The sequence below is a fragment of the Molothrus aeneus genome, chromosome 2, assembly GCF_037042795.1.
Source record: "Molothrus aeneus isolate 106 chromosome 2, BPBGC_Maene_1.0, whole genome shotgun sequence".
Taxonomy (NCBI): Eukaryota; Metazoa; Chordata; class Aves; order Passeriformes; family Icteridae; genus Molothrus; species Molothrus aeneus.
The window spans coordinates 83,478,077-83,498,725 of NC_089647.1; the positions used below are offsets into that span (position 1 = coordinate 83,478,077).

At 41.2% G+C, this 20,649-nt stretch overlaps 2 protein-coding genes across 3 annotated transcripts in view; one reads left to right on the forward strand and one right to left on the reverse strand.

The window, feature by feature from the left end:
• PPP2R3B (protein phosphatase 2 regulatory subunit B''beta) overlaps positions 1–1,467 on the forward strand; it is a 45,705-nt gene extending 44,238 nt beyond the window's left edge. For both annotated transcript variants that reach the window (XM_066545176.1, XM_066545177.1), the window contains one exon: positions 250–1,467. In XM_066545176.1, the coding sequence (XP_066401273.1) occupies positions 250–394 (145 nt within the window). In that variant the 3' untranslated portion in view covers positions 395–1,467. The remainder of the gene's footprint in view (positions 1–249) is intronic.
• Positions 1,468–2,747: 1,280 nt separating this feature from the next.
• LOC136553557 (cohesin subunit SA-2-like) overlaps positions 2,748–20,649 on the reverse strand; it is a 58,177-nt gene continuing 40,275 nt past the window's right edge. Inside the window, exons 23-33 of the mRNA XM_066545178.1 lie at positions 19,614–19,691; positions 17,788–17,880; positions 16,964–17,132; positions 14,230–14,375; positions 13,270–13,371; positions 11,816–11,970; positions 11,585–11,713; positions 7,568–7,758; positions 6,302–6,476; positions 5,259–5,343; positions 2,748–3,739 (exon numbers count right to left, since the gene is read on the reverse strand). Of these exons, the coding sequence (XP_066401275.1) occupies positions 3,731–3,739; positions 5,259–5,343; positions 6,302–6,476; positions 7,568–7,758; positions 11,585–11,713; positions 11,816–11,970; positions 13,270–13,371; positions 14,230–14,375; positions 16,964–17,132; positions 17,788–17,880; positions 19,614–19,691 (1,332 nt within the window). The 3' untranslated portion in view covers positions 2,748–3,730. The remainder of the gene's footprint in view (positions 3,740–5,258; positions 5,344–6,301; positions 6,477–7,567; positions 7,759–11,584; positions 11,714–11,815; positions 11,971–13,269; positions 13,372–14,229; positions 14,376–16,963; positions 17,133–17,787; positions 17,881–19,613; positions 19,692–20,649) is intronic.

Here is a 20,649-nt window from a genome sequence, read left to right on the forward strand (position 1 = left end):
GAATCCTTTCAGGAGAGCTGCATTTCATACTGGAAAGTTCAGCATGTGATAGGAGAGAAAGCTAACTTAAATTCAGGGAATTATTACAGAACCCTGGTGCTGTTGTGGTTATGCTTATTTTAAAATATTGGCAAATATGTTTTTCCTGCAGCTGCCTTGTTAGTGTTCCAACATTCAGGCACTTCTTGGCATAGTTGGACTCTTTCATTTTCTTTTTCTTTTTTTTTTTTTTTTTTTGTCTGCTTCTAGGTATGAAGCAGAACTGAGTCCTGTAGACCATCAGAAGGCCAGTGTTCTAAAGTATCAAATGGAGAAAAGACCATTTTTTGAAATGCCTTCCCATCTGGCTGATGTAGACTTGGATGATTATGGCTATGATGAGGATTTTGAATAGAGGTTACTCATGGCCAGCACTTGCAGAAGAGAAGGGACAGTCTGCAGCAGGTCTGCTACACACTGACACGTTTCAGTGGGGTTTCTTTCCCTACTGAAAAGTATCAGTGGGAAAAGAAACACTTTCTTTAGTTTTGTGCTAAAAATATCTAATCACTACACTACCTTGTAAGCAAAAGAAATGCATTTATATGGAATGATGAGATTTTTGTATTTATTCAATAGTTTATCGTTTGTAAAATAGATTAAAATATTTATTTTCAGATGTTGCATAATTCCTTTTTGGAAGAATAACAATATTTGACTTAAGAGAAAAGTAATCTACTGTTTTTATGAGAGCTGTATAATTCTCTTTAAGCTGATGTGTAGTGCACTGACCATCTCCATCTCACCTGTGAACAGGTATTTCTGTCCTGGTATGGGAGGTAAGGAGACAATTTACACCTGCAGTGTGCTTGTGCTCATAGACAGCCCTCTTTTAGGTTTTATGCCTTGGCAAGAAAGAGATGTGACAATGAGTGCACAGTTCAGCACTCATTTACAAGCAGAGTTTTGTCTGACAGGCTGTGCATATTAGTAGAATACACTAAAGTGAACACCCAAGACAAGTTGTTTTTCTTTTCTGTGTAGTCCTTGTTTGCCCCAACTTTAATTTTGCCCTTTTAAGCTTGAGTTTCTTTGTTGATGTTAATCATAAAAAGATTATTTAACAGTGAAGTCTGAGTGTTCATACTTGATCCAAAATGAGGGTGTTAATTCATGCAGAAGGAACCAATTTTTTTTTTAAATCCTTTGTATAAGTGTTACTTGATCAGTGATGTGCACTAATTTGTTGTGGGCATTCAGTGCTTTTGTCTGTCCTCCCCTTTGCTTGTTTGCTATTGACACATTCCATGGATATTCATCAGTGTCACAGCAGCCTGAAATTGTTGCCTCACTCTTAACTGTTAAACAGGTTTTGTTGGGAAAAAATGTACAAAAAGATGTAAGTTATTTTTTTGGTTGCAGTGTAGATCTTTTAAGATGTTTAGAAAACATGTTTGTATTTTCAAATAAAGATTTTCATACATGTAATTTAACAGATGTAATTTTTACATACTTCACACAATTCATGTCTTGCTAATAAAGAGCCATTCACCACAGGATGGGTTACACAGGTATGCAGTCTGATTGGGTAATTACAACAAGCTGCATATGCAAAGCAGTCAGCCTCTAGCAGGTTTTTCTTCATCCAGAAGAATATTTGCTGAGCAGCTGGGAGAAACCTGTTGTGCTCAACTCCTCACACCAGCTCCTGCACAAACCTACACACCTGTGTATCAAGAAACTCACTGCTGAAGTGCTGGTGAACCTCACTGAGGGAAACTCAAGTAATTGTAATACCATTTGAAGTATTTTGGTTAATTATTCCAGTTTTAACACAGACTCACCAATGTCAAAAGTTCTCCAGGGCTGGCTGGATCCCTTTCACTAACTGCCCATGGTTTGGGGCTTTTAAGCAGTAAAGATACACAGCATTTCTGTGATGCTCTGGTCCCTCAGGGAAAGGATGACCAGCTGGCATTGCAGAAGGTGATCCTGAACATCTGTTACACTGCAAGATACCTACCTTAAAATTTTTCTCAAGAAGGGGGGCTTGTAACTGGACAGCAAACAGCCACAGGCTTTCCCAGGCTGCAGTGACACATCGGTCACACAGCACTATAGTGCAGGGTCGATCTCTTCTGCAGAGCCGGTAGCTGTTGTTGCCACTTTGTGTTTAATGAAGTGCCTGTTAAATCCTGCTCTCTATTATACTTGTGCTAACCAAGTCCTTTCCCAAGAAGAATGTATCCTGCAGTTTTCAGAGAAATCCTTTTTCCTAAAATATGAGTTTGAGGATTACTGGACCTTGCCTCTGCAGGGTAATTACCATCCCAATCCCACTGTTACAGAAATTAAAGTATCCATATGTTTGAAGTGGTTCCAGGTATAACTGTTTTCCTAATCAAGCTGTATTCTGCCTACCCTGAGTCCTTAGGCCTCGATCTACACATCATCCACAGATGGATGAGGGGAAGCATCAGTACCCCAGTCCAGGTAGGGGAGTTACTGATGGAATCACAGAGGAACCTGAGAACCACCTCCCTTGTGTCAGCCTGCACACCATGCACAAGGAAAATCGTGGAGTCACTGTGGCCACTTCAGTGTACCCAATACCTGGGCAACACTCATGGCTTTCACTTCCATCTTCATGGGAACTCCCTGCTCAGCCTGTGCAATAATGCAACAACTGCAAAGGCCAGCACACATTTGCTGCCATTCTTTCTCCTTCACGGTGTGGGAGTATCACTTACACATTCAGTACTAGTGGATAGCAATAGTTCTGTAGTTTATTTTACATAGTTACAATCCAAAATATATATATATAAAAAATAAAGCTGATATGATTACTGCAATGTACAATTCCAGGGAGCAGTGAGAAGGGTCAGTGAAAGCAGCCCCCCACTCCCCAGCCGACTGCCACTGAAACACTTGAGTGACCATCATTTGCAAATTCTTAATGCAAAAACCCTCTGTTTTTGAATGGCCTTATTTACAGTCTATTTACATTGTCTTTCCAGCATTTTTCCAAGTAAACACCACATGATCACTGTACAAAGGATTTCCAAAGGAAAATAGTCAGCTGGTCCATTGTTTGTTTCTTTGATACTCTGAAGCCTTGACACAGGTTTTCCAGGAACATGTCCTGATGCTTACAGACCTCTAAACACATTGTTCAAGCAATAGAATTCAGAAATACTTTTGATTGATCCAGGTTTTCCATTTTACAGGCAGGAAATGCACTTGCCATCAGCCAGCAAGTCCCAGTGCTCACAGGTGGGCCAGGCTCTTTTCTCCCCTGCACTGGGTGCAAGGAAACACACATCTCCATTTGGTTATCTTAAACAGTGAAGAACAGGCCAGCAGAGCACTGCCCCTACATGCTTCAGACAAGCTTGTCTCACCTGGTTCACAGTGTCTTTGATTCAGTGTTTGTCAAATACCCTGATTCCAATCCTGCAGCTGTGAGCTTTTCCAAGGCAGCATCAAGGATGAGGATGTAGCTGAGTAATGATGCTCAGAAGGCCCAAGCCTAGAACTGCAGCAGCCACCTCAGTAATGCCCACAGCCAGCAATGGTGAGAAATCAACCACAGTGCTACAAACTGGTTCTGGGTGGAGGCCCATGGGCAAAGAGACAACCTGATCCACGTCTCCTGCCACCGCAGTTGATGCTCTCATATCACATTGACGAGTTAAACAACTTGCAGAAAAAACACAGCATGTGCTTCACTTCTGTTCATCCTCTCAGTGTCTTAACTGTCCTACATCACAAGAAAAAAGAGATTAAGTCAGTGCTCTCCTCTGAAGAAGATGTCATGTAAGAGCCTATAAGGAATCAGAGTAAAGAGTAACAGTGTAGCATCGAACCATTCAGCGGCTTAGCCATAGAGCCAGCTCTTAAAGAGCTACAGCTTCCACAAAAAGAAAGAAGCATTTCCATACCCCAAAAAGCCCAGAAAACGCACAACAGGAAAGGCACCATACTGCCTAAATAGTGCAATTTCTGTATGGCTTTGATCTTTGTCCATGGAGTTAAATTCTTCTATTATCTATCTTCAGTAGGAGCTGCTTCAAGTACATGGGCCAAACTGTCTACATTTTAACATGCATATAACTGAAAGAAAAGGTAGAAGTCCCTTTTTTTTTCCTTCTAGTCCTCTTTAAAAATTAAAGCCCACCATATGTTAAAAAAACATTGGCTGAACTTTACAGCAAAAACTCATTTAAAAAGACAAAAATAATGCAAAGTCTGAATGTGGTGGTTAGATCCCAGATAACCAGTCACTGGAAATCAAGGAGTTGCCTGACTCACTGCAAAAATACTGTCTGCCAAACAGAGTTATGTTCTGAAGTGCAGATAACAGGGAAAAACCTGAAGGAACTGCTCAGCCCTCCGTGGTGGCTGACACAGAAACATTTAGGAGGCAGAAGGGTTGTGATTAGCTACAGGATAAACCATGGCCTTTCTTTCCCCTCCACCCCTTTCCTTGTACAGCCACTCCACAAGACCCTGCTGTCCAACATCCTGAGTCCCTGCACTCCACTGGCCCAAAGGGCTACAAGTCCTTCCCTGCTGCAATGAGCCGGTCCAGGGCTGAGCTGAGGCCAGGCAGACAGCTGCAGCTCTGCCAAACTTGGATCCCAAAGGCAATCAGTGCCCGTGAGACAAGCCCCTGGCTATGCTGGTTGCCACTCCAAGCCCACAATGTTCTCATGCTTCCCTTCAAATCCCCAGTTTGTTCGGGGACAATTTAATCTGCCCAACAGCCTTGATGGAAAAGGGCAAGAAACATGGGATACTCCAGCACGAGCCCAGGGCTGTCCAGTGATCAGACACATTCTGAGTCTTTCAATCCAAAGAGCACAATGCAAACACCATTTCTGAAGCAGATATTCCCTGCAGGCCACACAGCAGTGCCATCTCTGCAATGTGTCAGTAACACGGAGCAACTGCAGCAAATGGCTCTTAACAAGGAAGCTTCACAGTATGGGGAAAAAGAAAGGGGATCCTCCTCTTAATGTGACATTCAATCCTTAAAAATGACCTAAGGATGTCTTGATACTACAATAAGGATTGCCTCTAAAATGTAGATTGAGCTGAAGGAGGAAACTACAGTTGCAGCTGGAAAGGGAAGAGGGCATCCTCCTTTTCTCATCCTGAAAAGGGCCACAAAAGAGCAACGCCCTTTGCTGCTGCATGGCTACCCAGGAGACTCTGACCTAACATTGACCCACCTCAAGTAAAGCTGTGCTCAGAGCTGGACAACCAGCCAGAATTACCTGGTCTGTACCAACGACATCAACGTCTTCTATTGTGTCTTCTGGACCCTCCTCAGAGACATCTTCTGTCTTAACCTCATCTTTGCTGGAAAAAAAAAAAAAAAAAACAAACCAAAAAAAAATAGCTAAGTCTTGAGATACCTCATAACAGAGGCTGAACATGGCAGGGTATTTCACATAGTAAGATCTGCTGCTGATATCCATGTACGGTAGCCTAAAGTTACTGGCCCAGGATTTCCCAGTATGAAACAGGTTATGCTCTGAGGAATTTTCAATAAAGCAGTTCAGAAACAAAACACTGGTTTGAACAGAGGCTACCTTCATGTTTAATAATTTGTTCTATTTTACTTGTATTCTCCAGGTTCATTTAACAAGTGTCCCAAAACCTGGAAAGGTATGCATCTTCCCAGGATTTGTGTTTCACCTTTTAACCTACTACCTCAATAAATGAACTGAATTAAAGGAAAATACTTCGACTGAGCACTTTGATTGCTCAAAAGTAGACTCCAGACTCCCTATTTCTGCAACACCTCTCTCAAATCCAAGTTGTGTGGGGTTTCACTGTGGCATGTCTGCATGCTGCACACCAACACTTCTCTAAAAGAAAGCCACAGTGTACACAGTGGTTAACAGCAGATCTGCAGAGACAAGAATCCTCTTTCATTTCCAGAGATGCAGAAAACACTTATTGTGTGGCTGCAGCAACAGCCCAAGAGTAACCAGCACCATAGATCTCCAATCTGGACACGGGAAGTGGGACAGGGAACTTTCCTCCATCCTTGTCTTTTTCTCTGCACACCTGATATTACTTCAAGAAGGCACAGAAGCCCTGTGACAGTGGCAGGAGAAAGCAGCAGATGTAGATACTGGACTGAGGAAACAAAAAAACCCAACCTGTCCTTGGGACACAGCCCATAAGAAAGACAGGAGGGGCACACATTCTGAACTCACAAAGTATTACAAAAAAACAGAAGGTGGATAGGGAGACCTCAAGTGCCAATGCCAGAACAGGTGAAGGAGCTTGTAAGACATCAAACTCTCACCAGTATCTTCTACGCATCCCTCCTGGACAAAGGAATGGCAAATGTTCCTGCAAGTGCATCTCCTGAGATTTCAGCCTCTTTCTGCTTTTCCCTGCTGCAGAGGACTGCTGGGAAACACACTGCTGTTCTGGGGCTTTGCTTCCTGCTTCAGTCTGGCTGGTTTCAGGCACAGACCCTGCAACAGAGAGTGAACACAGTCATTCTTCAGCCTCACCCTTAGAGGTCCTGAGATGGACATTTCCAGTATGTTCCCCACAGCAGAGAAACAATTGGGCCAAGCTCAAAAGGACATCTGGAGCAAAGCATTCCTTTATTGAAAGAGACAGCTAAAAGCCACTTAAAAGAAAATCCATTTAATTTGCCCACTGGTCATTTTTGCAATCTAGATTTATGAACTTGGCCCTGGTCCATAACTGCTATCAGTACTGCTGAGTCTATATAATGCTCAAGAAAGCAGCGCCTTTGGGGATACAAAGGAACAAGCTCTCTGAAGGCAAGTCACTAAAAAGAAGATTTATGAGAAAGAATGAGAAAGAAACCAAAGGACACTGTGGGAAAATTTCCTTTCCTCCACATACTCCTGCACATGTCCATAACACTTAGCATTTTTATTAGCAATTGTTTTCATAATAGCTTTATTGCATTTTAACTAAGTCCCACCATATCCATACAGTGAATACTTCATTACAGATTGGCAGTCCATAAATGCTGCCAAAGGCTGGATGCAGCCCATCTAAATATAATTATTTAAGGTAGGAGTATAATCTTACAGGCTCCCTAGAAATTCACCAGAGAGAAAAACCCTAGAAGATGATTTGGCCCAGATAATCTGGCCTGAAGATCTGAATCGACTTCTGGAAATACTTCTCCTGTCTCAATTATCTACAGACCCTAAAGCAACAATGTCCTAAGTTAACAATTAAAAGCAATCAACCAAGTCTCAGTGGCTCAGACAAATGCCAGATTTTAGTATACAGCAGAATTCAGATAATCTTGAATTCTCCTCACTCGGAGTCCTCAGCCCAACCCTATTGCTATTGAGTGATCAAGGGACCTGTAACAACAGCAAAGCTGAAGGCAAAAACCACACTTCAAACTGGGAAGTCCACAACATCCTACACACCATGATACTCTACTGCTAATGCAAAACATTAAATACATTTTAGCACGTGCAAATTTGCTACAGCTAAGCAAAACAGCAGATACAGCAGTTTTTCCAGACAGACAAAAAAATACAGCTGATCAAGAAATAGGAAGTTTTCATACCATTAGACAATTTCCTTTTAAAAGAAGATGTCTTAGATGAGCCCACAGGGGGCCACTCTCCCAAACTGCCAAGGACAGAGCTCTCCTCATCTTCATTTGACAATAAGGAGTTTCTGTACCAGACCAAAGGCTGCCATTTGTCTCCTCTGCAGGCCAGTGGCTCTGTTATGTACCTCTGTAAGTAACTGTACCTGGAACAAAAACAAAAGCAAGCATAAGGAAACTCATTATCCTTCCATTCAATATCTGGGGCAGGTATTACAAGAAAGGATTTTCACTTTATTCTCCAAAGGTGCAAACAGAACTGTTGAAGAGAGGGCACTATTTTTCTGTGAAATACCTGACATCTCTGAACTATCTATTTAAAATGCAAACATCTTCAAAGCTAAAAGGGTGCTTGAATTTTTAGCATTAGAAACAACACATGATCCACAGAAATTACAACAGAAATTACAAAACTACATCAGCTTCTATAAAGAGTTTCCTGTGCAGGGAATTGTGCCAATTGCTGCTGCCAGTAGCAACCTGAACAGAGCAGAAATTCTTCAAGGATTCATTTCTTCTGGTGGCCTTTTCTGCCTCATGGACACAAAGACCCCAGGCAAGAGATGCTCCCTGTGATTCAGTGGTACAGAAAACAGTACAGGTCAGGCAATGAGGGTTTTACACCATGAATGCCTGCTCTGTCAAAATTAAAAGAACAACCAATTAAACCACTTTTCTATATTATCAGCTCAAACTCAATCCAATTCTCTCACTAAAATGTCAAGTGTTTGCAAGAAGCAGATAACTGCTCTACAGTTGTGACAATACATGAGATGCAGGAAACATTATCTCAAATCCTTGTTCTGTCTCTGTCAGAGACAGAATCTCTGTCAGTCCAGAGATTTGACACTGAGCCTTCCTGAATCCCAGGTGAAGCTATCACCTTTCCTGGAGCAAAAAAGGCCATCTTCAAACACTCTTATTTGAAAAACAGGACATTTCCAACAAAGTCTTTCTGACTCATTCCTACTTAATAACAATAAGAAAACCAAAGTCTGACTCAGGATTAGAAACCAGATATTCACCACATTTCAGCTACAGCTCATCACTTTAAAATCAAGCCCAGTGTTGTTAAAACAGACCTCACCTTAGCAAATACCAGAAGTGACAGTTTTAACACCAGCCTGTGCAACATTATTCTTTTTTTTTTTTTTTTTGATTAGGAGAGTGGCCTGGAAAATATCAGACGTTTCATATGCTTTGCAAAACAAGAAAACCAGTGCTGAGAGGAGGTCAGGGTAAGCACCGGCTCCGAAACAATTAGAGTCCTGGACTCTGGGGGCCCCAGGGATCAAGAAACCCTGGTAATGGAATTTGTTGGTTTCAAACAAGCACACATTGTAACTACAGTTTCAGGGTCTAATCCAACTGCTATCAATGTCAATGGAAAGACTCCTACTGATTCAGGAATCAGGCCCTTCATGCTGCTTGCTATTCAGCAATTCATTTCTTGTGTGCATTTTGTGGCACAGAGCAACTGACAAGCCAGGTATTTTACTGCTACAGCCTGTGCAATTACAGGGGAGAGGGTTAAAGTCCATATACTTCCATGGTGTTGAAATATAGTCCTTTCTAACAAATGCCCATATTCTGTATCTCATCTGTTACAGGTACGTTCACATATGTTAACATACAGACCTGGACATCAATCCCATGATTAATAAGAAAAATGAAAATAACCAGATGTTTGTTTCTCAAAGTTCATGTTGACCTAAAACATTCCATCCAATAATTTATGATGGAGCTAAACCTAAATATTTCTAAGAGGAAATATAATCTCCAGTCTCTGCAAGGCACTTAAGGCCTCCCAGAATAGAAACTGTTATTCTAGAAACATAGTATGAACGTACTTGTGGATAAATTGCAATTTCCCTTCTAGCAAATTCTATTGTTTCCCATTTGTTCCCAGCAGTAGAGTGAAGGCCCAAAGCAGTAAGAAGTGCATTCCCTGCTAGGTTCTGTTATTTTCCACAAAACTTCTCCATGAATAAACCTACCTGAATGCATCAAATGTATCTGATACATTCAGGAATATACTTCCAGGATATATCCTCTAATCAAGAGGTTTAATATAGTCCTAGGGAAAAAAATATCAGGATTTAGCTTTGATCTGCCCCATCAACAATTAAATATTTTCCTCTTGTTTAATTAAAAATGACTCCCAGAGGTAAATGAAATGACAGTTTTTCAAGGATGGTTTAACAGAAATCTACTTATTGCATGGGTGTGACCACGGAAGCTTACAGCTCTTTAAAATACAGACAACATGGGCAGAGTTATACAGAAACTGTCCAAACTGGGGCCTGGAGCTCTTCCCTGATGAAGAAAGGCTGAGGGAGTTTGCATTATTCAGCCTGGAGAAGAGAAGGCTCTGGGGAGGACTTACAGCACCTTCTAGTACCTAAACAGAGATGACAAGAGGGACTTTCTGTAAGGGCATGTAGAGATAGGACAAGGCTTTAAAAGGCTTTAAATGGCTTTAAACTGAGCGTGAGTTTAGATTAGATATTAGGAAGAATTTCCTGACTGGGACTGTGGTGATGCATTGGAGCAGGTTGCCCAGATCCGTTCTGGACTCCCTGTCCCTGGAAGTGTTCAAGGCCAGGTTGGATGAGGCTTTGAGCAACCTGGTCTAGTAGAAAGTGTTCCTCCCCATGGCAGTGGGGTTGGGACTAGATGATCCTTGAGGTCCATGAAAACCAACTTTAGTAGCAGATCTCAAAGATTCTCATCTGAGAAAAATGCAAGAATAGCAAATGAAGTTATCCATACCCATAGATTATGGGTCTGCAATCAGTGTATGTTGACTATTTTTCTTTTGCATTTTGCATTCCAGCTTTGAATCAATTCTTTCAAATGAATTGTGTTGATGGCAATCATTAATAAATTGTGTCATGTGAAGTAACAGGAAAATAGACACTTTACTATTCTTGACCCATGTTACATAAAACCCAGCTGATGATTCCCATGGAAGTTCTCCTCCAATGTAAGACAAAGTGACAAGGGAACAAGCGAGTTACACAGAGCTCAGAAAGATGTGACAGTTGGTTTTCTTCCATTTCTGCTGACTTCCTTTCAAAAGTAAAACTTTTCTTGTTGTTTACTGGAGTGATTTGCTCAGAAATGCAGAAAGGCAGATGTGTCTTACTGTCCCACATCTTCAAATATGCTTTCAGAGAAATGGAAATACCTGGAAGTATCTCTGAAGTGCAGAGATCCAGATCCAAACTGGACAGCACTCACTAAGGAAGTAATGCTGAAGGTCAAATAGAAGGAACAATGTTACTTCCATCTCAAAAATGATCAGACCTGAGGCACGTGAAGAAGGGAATAAGATACATACCCATATATCTCTCCATTCAGGTGCATAATACCTCACTGATACAAAAAGAAAGCTATCACTCTTACAGCATTAAATGTAAATATTTAAAACACGACCCACTGGATCAGGGCATATCCCTGTGTAAATAGTAAATTCTTGGATTTAAATATCTATATAATGAAGAGTGTCACATATATTTTTATTCCAAATATGTTCCATGTTATTCACATAATTGATGTCTGAAGCTGTGGAAATAGATAATTACAAAATAATGATCCCTGCATTATTTCTTCCACAATATTTTTATTTACTTTTCTGTTCAGAAAAGCATTCCTGCCACTCCACTAACCAGTCAAGTCACAAATCTCTTCCACCAAATTAACAGCCTTTCCTTCAGAAGAATTGCCATATGTGGCCACAACTATGTGTAAGAAAAATCTAGAATGCTTATTGCACATACAATCTGAAATAACTACTACTACAAAATTCAACAAGTGTGTCTCAAACTAACAGCCTGAAGCGCAGACTGATTTCAGAGGTTCTCTGAAGTGCCCTTGAGCAAATTCTGCCACGCTGAAGTTCAAGTGTCCTTTGTACAGGGATACACAAATCACAAACTGTGTATGATGGCATACAAGAACTGAACTTACACTAGTCTTTTGTCTGGCTTTAGCAGCTTGTTGGAAAATTCACTGATGATTAACAGAAAGCTCAAGTTAGGAGGCAAGCATTTTCCATCTCCTCCAGTAGCTCCTTGAAAAGCAAATTCAATCCCTTCCCTATTGAAAGAAAAACAGAAAAGAACAGAGTAATAAAACAGGTAAAAGAGACAACTAACAAAAGCAATGACCATGGACAAGATGATGCTACGTGGCACATACTTGTGTATCGTGGCTATAGATTCTCTGGATTTCACTTGGTCCCAACCAAATGTTAGTGAAAAGCGACGAGCAAGTTCTTTGATGTTTGCAAAGGAAGGAGAGGAGAAGTCCACACCATTACTGCTGTCTTGGCTTTCTGCATGTGTCTGAAACAGCTGCAAGAGAAGTCTCAGATAAGCAAACACAGGTAATCCTACAGGCAAACAAAGCACCAGGCAGACAGAGAGACAGGCACAGCCACCTCACACTGAGAGAGGCCTCACAGAAGAGCAGGTGAGCCATGTGCTTCTGAAGCACTGCATGGAACAATGACAAGAAACTGACACAAAGGACACTGCTGTGCTCCTAAGATAGGCACAAATTAAAAAATAAAAATAGAAAAACTATGTGTATAAACAGAAAACTGATTCCTGAAGATGATGGTCCCACTGACCTCGTCTTGGGTCTTCTGAACCAAGCCCCAGAGGCCTAATTTGCCTGAGATGCTTTCAGAGTAGCACAGTGCAGATACAAAGCAGCAAGTCTGGCAGCACCATAGTCCCATTTCAGAGAGTAAGAGTAGGTCAAAAGCACATCTTGAGCTCAATTAACTGTGCTTTGGGTTTTTTTTTTCTAACAGAATATGGAAGTAACTTGTTCTTGTCAACCTGTTAACTTTCAAGGTCAGGCAAAGGCCAAAAAAGGCCTGTTGTCTATGTGATACCTAAACACCAAGTCCTGACTATGTCAGCAGAATATAGTAGCCAAATGCTGCTCAGACTCATCTAAGCTCAGATTTCAAGGGCTGGTTCACAGATCTAAGCCCCTGGCAATGTGTGTGAAATAAGCAAAGCTCATGTGTCAGTATCCTCGGGAGGAGCCTGCTCTCTGGATTACAGCAGGACTCCAGGCTAGAAGCAGCTCTGGCCACGGGCAGAGCTGGCAAAAGCACCTGCTAAAATAGCTAACTGGCTATCAGTCAGCAGCTGCAAGCAACTGAGACCCTTCAGAAGAGCTGTAACCCACTTTCATCCAGAAAAAAATAAAGCTGAAAATACGGGGGGGTTGGAGTGGCCAGACAAAGGCACATGCATGGGTCCTCAAACTGAGAAAGAATTAAGGTAATCCATAAAACACAACATAAAATCCTTAACATTTATTAAGAGACATCATGTCCCAAGAAACACTTCATAATCTCACATCAGTTCTAATATACTATGCACTTGAAGATTAAAAACATGACCAAAAAACATCATGGACAAAAGCACCTTTTAAGATAGGTGTAATGATTTGAAAGGAGTTTTAGTTGTGACATGCAAAAACAATATACATATAGAAAGTGCAGGAAGGGAAGTAAATTCTGTCACTAGGTTTTCTAATGATTTTAAATAATTATGGCATGGGAGGTAAAAATCTTCACTGTGAATACAGCTATCATAAGAGCCCCTAGGCTCTTGCTTTAATCTTAACCTTACCTGCTGCAGACAGAGAATCAGCGTCTTGGCACTCTGAATTTTGTCACTGTACCTTGTTTTGCTTAACGTTTCTTTAATTATGTCTCCAAAATCACTGTAGGTCTATTAACAGCAACAAAACAATTGAGAGTTATCATTCCCCTTCTTTAGCACTGGGAGAACACAAACCACATGACTGTTCAAGTGACACAAGAAGTCCCTAAAACACTCCCAATATCAGAACATGCAAGTTAAAAGATGAAAACTGGATCTTTTATAATATTTCATATGCAAAGCAATGGTATGCTCCTTGAAGAGTAATGTGAGGATCATAGTTACATCGAAATTGTTAAGTATTAACAACTAATTGATTGTCAATTCTTAATTCAAAATTAATTGTAATTCTTTAAAAAAGGCAAAGCCTCACCAAATAGACAAATGGAGTTTTCTGCACTTTACTAGTGCTTGCCAATGAAGCAAAGAACAAGATTCATATTCAGGTATTTCTAAAGTTCTGTCAGTTGACTCAAGGAAACTGCCCACTCTCATGTTCTTGGCCCTCCTGAGACCCCCTTCAGAGTGGCTAAACCCTGGTCATCTAAACCCTGGGACTCCTGTGAAATGTAGGCACCTGCATAGGCACTGTGTGAGCTGTATGAATTAAGCTGAACACTTCAGTGTGAGAACCTAAACACATGAATCACTCTCCAGCCATAAACTGCTGCTCTGCAGTGGCCTCTCTGGAGAAGCTGAGGAGCAGATGTCCAGACATGCCCTCTCCTCAATTTTCAGTTGCTTTGTCTGCAGTGAGGTACCTTTGTGGAACCAAGAGAGGAGCTCTGCCCCACTCATGTTTGATTCTTTTGTGATTATCCCAGGACTCTGAGCCATAACACTTATTAACACCCTCTTTCACAAACACTGGAGACACTTTCAAAAACTAAAATGCACTGGTAGGAACAACCTTATCTAAAACATTACCTTCACATAATACTTATAGATCTCAGCAGCTGCAGTCATCTCTACCACGTTATACACTATTAACTTGCAATATGCTGCCAGAAGACTCCGCTTTTTGTGCAAGTCATCAAGTTTGCAAGCTTCATCCTTTTCCTCTTCTGTCAGATCTAGGAAAACAAAAGCATTGAAGCTTTGTTCTATTACTTTATTCAAGGTATCTCAGTTTAAATGACCAACTTTCACCTAAATAGCACAGACTCAGCTATTCAGTAACAGGTGCCAGTGCTCATCCCTGTGTACATCAAAAAACACAGGTTTATTCCCATTTCAAAGCTCCAGTTGGTAACAGTGAAAACAGTCTTCTTCCACAGTCTCCTACTCTGATCTTCATAGGACTTTGGCATTTCTACTAGTCAGAATCTCCAAGTACAACACTGCTCACAGCTACAGAACTGAACCAGCAAGTACAATAAAAGGCACAAACACACCAAATGGAAGGGACCTGAAAAATTGCAAACACATTTTTTTCACAGAATAAAACAGATGGTAGAAAAGAGCACATAACTCACTGGAAACCCTACAAAACTTGTCACACACAGTCAGCAAGAGTTCCAAATAAATTCTCCAAGTTCCAATGAAATTCTCCAAGTGCTTATCAACAAGAGTAAAAGGAAGAAAAGTCACTTAATAGCATTAAGAACAAGTGTCTGGAACATGAGTTAGTTACTAGCTGGGTAACTCATGGGAAACAGATACTCTTAAGTATCTCTTTTACTTTTCATGGGAAAAAGATACTCTTAAGAGTATTCCAACAGTGCTAAAAAGGTGCTTGGGGAGAGTTTGTTGCAGCAGGAGAGCCAAGACACACTCTCTCCTCCTGCACATGTGAGCTATCAACTACCAAAAGACTCCAGTCTCTGACCTATAATTTTGTTGTGGACTGTTTCTGCTTCTAGAATGAGTGTGGGCCTGGAAACAAACATAAGGCAAATGACTGATCAGAACTATCTGAAAGAGTTTAAACTGAAATGAAAGAGATGACAGCTGTGCACCCAGACAAGCACACGTTACATCACAAAATCACTTGTTCAGGAAGGAATCTGCAATAGGGTGAAAGGGATCCTTTGTGGGGAGAACTGAAAAATTGAAGGCATCACAGAATAAAGGTTTGGAAAAGATCTCAGGCCATCTATCCCAAAGCAGTATCAATTTTATCAGTTTCAGATACATAATGTAAACATCCTGAAACATAACCTGCTTCAATAACTCCCACAACTAGGATACTACAACCTACTTGTGCAATCTTTTCTACTGTATCTTTACTAATTCAGATTCTCTTACTATTTCCCTGTGGCAATTTTGGCCATGCAATGTTGCCCATCAGTGGTTCTTGCATATACACCATGACCTAAGGAAGTGTGGTGCCCAAAACTGAACAGAGAACTCCATCTGAACAGCTGGACAGGAGTTAGACAGAGAAATCTAGAACAGCACTTGTTTTCTCAAAGCATGGCACTTGAATTTGTCCTCAGAACCACAACGAACAATGTCTTTTCAAAATACTCCTAAAAGAAACCAGCCTTCATAATTACAACCTCAATACAACATCCAAATGTGTTTGAAAAAAGGCAGTAGACCAACAAACACTATTTCCCACTGGACTGAGGGCAGCCCTCCAGAAAAGGACTTGGGGGTGTTGGCTGATGAGAAGCTCAGCAAGACCTAGCAGTGTCTGCTCACAGCCCAAAAAGCCAGCTGTCCTGGGGTGCATCCAAACCAGTGAGGCCAGCAGGTGAGGGAGGTGATTCTGCCCCTCTGCTCTGCTGAGACCCCAGCTGGAGTGCTGTGCCCAGCTCTGGGGCCCCCAACACAAGAAGGATGTGGACTTGCTGGATTGAGTCCAGAGGAGGGTCATGAAGATACTCAGAGGACTGGAGCACCTTGCCTAGTGAGAGCACCACCAACTTGAGAGAGTTGGGGTTCTTACACCTGGAAAAGGGCAGGTTCTGGGGAGATCCTGTAGCACCTTCAAGTACCTAAACAGGGCCAAAAAGAGAAGTTGGAAAGGGACTTCTTACAACAGCATGTAGTGATACAGTGGGGAATGGCTTTAAATGGACGGGGGCAGATTTATTTCTTAGACATAAGGAAAAAATTCTTCACTGTGGTGATGTGCTGAGACACTGAAACAGGTTGCCCAGAAAAGCTGTGGATGCTCCATTCCATGTTGAAGGCCAGGCTGGATGGGGCTTTGAGCAACCTCCTCTGGTGGAAGGTGTCTCTGTCCATGGCAGAGGTGTTTGGAAGTAGATGATCATTAATGTCCCTTCCAACCCAAACCAGTCTATAATTCTGTGAAATCAGCCCCACAGCCCCAAAATCAAAATCTACTGGTTCTTTACTCTGATGGCCTAGAAGGGTCCATGCAGTGACACACTGCAACACTGCAAGGCCTTCCTCTAACACCATCATCTGGACCACAGAAGTCAGTCCACCAAACACTTTTACTCACCCGGCCCTGCTTTACTTCAGCCCTTTTCATCATGTAGGTGAATTGGTTAACCCACAGTCTGCACAGATCAAAGAATTACAGCTTTTTTTTTTGTTTGTAAAGGGGCCCAACCAAAAAAAACGCAAAGCAACTCACAAAATAACAACAAAAGAAAGGCCAGCCTTTTTCCCTGATACATTCACTGCAGATGACAAACGATAGCAAAAATAGTAGATTGTTTCTCCAGTGATGAAGATGTCTAACCTTTTTTTTCCTCTTCTCCATCCATGAAAACATGTTCCTGGATAAATGAAAACAGTTTTTCCTGAAGTTCTGTGTTAGGAAGATAACCTAGAAGTCCAACTGCATCTTCATTATTATTTGAATCCAGGTGACTCAAAATCAGCAACCAGTCACAGAGTATCATGAAGGCCTGTACCAAGCAAATAAAGCCAAAGAAGGATTTAGAGACCATGTTACTTCTTGTGCCAATTCCACTTTGCATTTCCATCAAACACAATCAAGTTTCCATCCCACTTCTTCCTTGCAAACTAAAGATTTATCTTTGCCTCAGCTGTGATGAAATGCCCCAGTTAAATCCTTAAAAAACTTGTATGTTAGGATGCAGTGTATACAAGTATCATGCACGAATACCACCTAAAGATCTTCAAAGTTCCGTGGGCAAGAAGAGCTGTATTATGTTGAAATACTCCTCTTTTAACACATGAACCACTGGACAATTTCAGCATTTCTTTAAGTAATATTCATAGCAAAACATGAATGAAGCAATGATAGCAATCAGTACACTGGTCTAATCAGAAAACACAATGATTTTCATTCAGATTGAGGCCTTGATTCTGCAGATGGACTCATGCAGACAGCACTAACTTGTAGCATTTTAACTAACTTAACTTTAGCTTTTATTTAAAATAAATAGATGAAGACTGGGGGTTGTATGTGTTATTTCTCTGCTAAGAGACAAAAACACAGCAAAAATTTAATGGCATGAAACACCAGTATGAAAAAAGGCAGGCATTTAAAAGGAGATCTGAGCACAAATGCTCATTAAGTGATAGAAAAACACAAACCTTTTCTCTTACATCTTTTTTCTTATGGTGGAGGAAGCATGTGCAAATCTGACTGAAATGTCTCAGCCGCCTTCTTAGTGGAAAAAGAGTCTCCTAAAAACACATTTAGGAAAAACAAAAGGACCAATATGTTAGAGACTATGATTCAACAGAGAATTACAGAAAAAACAACAGTTGCATCTTTCTTCCACTCATATTATTCATTTAAGACAGCACAGCTGATGACATGATGAAAGAAGCTGGCATTTCACAGAACAGCTTACTAGCTATGAACAACTGCATCTGTCACAGTTGCTGAGGCCAGTGGAATTCAGCAAGTCACAAACTCTTTGTTTCTCCATCTGTAGGGAGGGCAGCATGTATTCTCTTATTCACTTCATCTTATCTGTATAAAGCAGTGATAACAATGGAAGCAGAGTCATAAAAACTTCTGGTCCATTCTACCTAATGTTCAATGTGCACTGCCTTCTGGAGCTGGTGTTCTCCCTTGCTCCCCTAATGACTACAAAGAGAAAAGGGTTTAACTTTGGCACTCAGAAACTTAAGACACTACACTTTGTTAAGATGAATCCAGTATGGGAGACTATTTGGTTTGCTCACAGCCATACAATAGACTTTCTGACCAGGTCTCAGCTGTACTGCACTGAGCTCTGAGCCATCAGTGTAAAAGGAATGCCCTTCAAGAGAGGCAGATTTCATGTTATTCAGCTCTACATTTATAAGAAAAGGGATTCATCCCAGGACATGCTGAGGAGAACCAGGTAAGGGGCAATACATTCTCTTAACACTGCTAGGGGAGGAGCAAGGGGAAATAACAGAGCTGCTGTCCAGGAATTCTTTTTTTTTTTTGCTCTTGGAACTTCTCTATCTGCCAACATCCAGATTTGGCCCGGCAGAGTGTGCCGTCACATCTGCTTCCAATCAAAATCTGCTCCCATATGAAGGCCAAATTAAAAAATGTGCTGCCCCATTACCAAGCTGAGCTAACTGTGTCTGGAGTGAAAGGCAGAACACACTGGAGCAGTGAGAGATGTGGGGATCCAGGCAGGAATGGAACGGGACGGGAATAGACAGTGAATCAGTGGCCAAACGGGTAACGCCCCAGCTGGCATTCCTCACGCCAATGTCCGTGTCAGCGCCTGTCCTGGCTGCACAGGAGCGCCAGGAAAGGGGACAGAATGACAAAGCAGCACTCACTGGAGTCAGAAATCATAATGAGGAGGAGCCCCACAGGGTACACATTCACACATGAAACAAAACATAAAAGAGTTTTCCTTTCTGGTGTATTAAACTAGCCTTTCTTCTGGAATATCTGCTAAAGCATGGTACTTTTAAAAATCATGTAAGTAAATAGTCAACCGATGAGAAAACTACCACCTTCCTCAACCTTTCTGACAGAAATATGTAGGTAGGTAAATCAAGAAAATTAAAAAAAGAAACAAAGTTACAGAATGTCCTGGAGTTTTCACTTAATATTCTTGCTTCAAACAAGAAAACAACAAACTCTTTGGCAATGAGACAAGTTCCTTATCTCCATCAAGCCCTAGGAATTTGATGCACATGTTTTGCAGTAAAAATAGCGGTGAACCACTGATCCTCCAGACTGAAAAAGCACACACAGATTAAAAGAAAAAAAAAAAAAAGAGGATAAGATAGAGAGAAAATTCCTCAATTTGATTTGGTTTCCTCAAGAAAACAGACAAACTATCTTCTTCTAAGCTTGCTTTTTCAAGAAATCTCAGAACAGGAAAATTAGCTTTAACTTCTATAAGGGTAAACTTCTATAAGGTGAAACTCCAGGTTTCAAAATTACATCAGTGACCAACCTTGGGAGAATTTTCCGAAACTGCAGCTAGTTGCCACAGGAGAGAAAAATAAGTGCACTGGAGAGCTGGTAGGATAATCTGCAAATAAAAACACATGTCCTTTACTTACATTAAAGGCTCAGCAGCAAAAAGCTTAAGACTAAACAAAGCATTCAAGCCTGACATTCAGCATGCTGCTCACATGAACACTTCCCAGTTGTATTTAGATCCTTAAAATAAATTTAAAAGGTTTACATACAAGCAAGCATTGCGCCCTGAGAAACTTCATTACTAAGGTGCTGCTTCTGCAGAACTTCTCTGACATCTCAATGAGTTCAAGGGAAAGCAACCCATATATCCAAAAGTGTATTCCCAGAGGCTTACTTGAGCTTAGCTCCTTGGGAGTTCTTTTAAGCTTTTGATGAAAGGCAGACTCCTCCAGAGGCCAGTTCAGAGCAGAAGCCAAACCTTGGTGCTCCAATGCTCCATCTAAATGAGTCCACTTCTACCCACTGGCTGCAGGCTCCCTCTACTCAACTAAACTTCACCCTTGCCAAAAAGCCCCCCAAGTTCTCTCCGGCAAACAGGCTGGTTTCATTCATTTCATTCAACTGCTGAAGTATTTCACCTTGCAATCCTAGAATACACAACTCCATCTTCACACAGTGTTTGAGGGGAGGCAACCAGATAACCAAAAGGCTGCAGTTGAGATAACTGATAATTATAAACCACTACAACAAGAGTCAATGTGTAAGCAACAGATCCAAAGTATTCCAATTTCTGGTTACATGCAATCTAAAAGGGGTTCCTCAAGGTCCCAGTGATTTCATATGTACTGAAACTGAGACTATGCAATCATTGGAAGTACTGAACATGACAAAGGATCAATCCAGATGTCAGATGATTATCACAGTTCTGAAAAATTTCCAATATTAGTTAATATAAAGGCGTTAATTTACAGATTCCAATAACCAAAGACAGCCTCAGTTCCCCAGATTGAGAAATGAACACAGTATCTTCCTGTCTCATAGGACACTGACATATAAGATTATTTAAT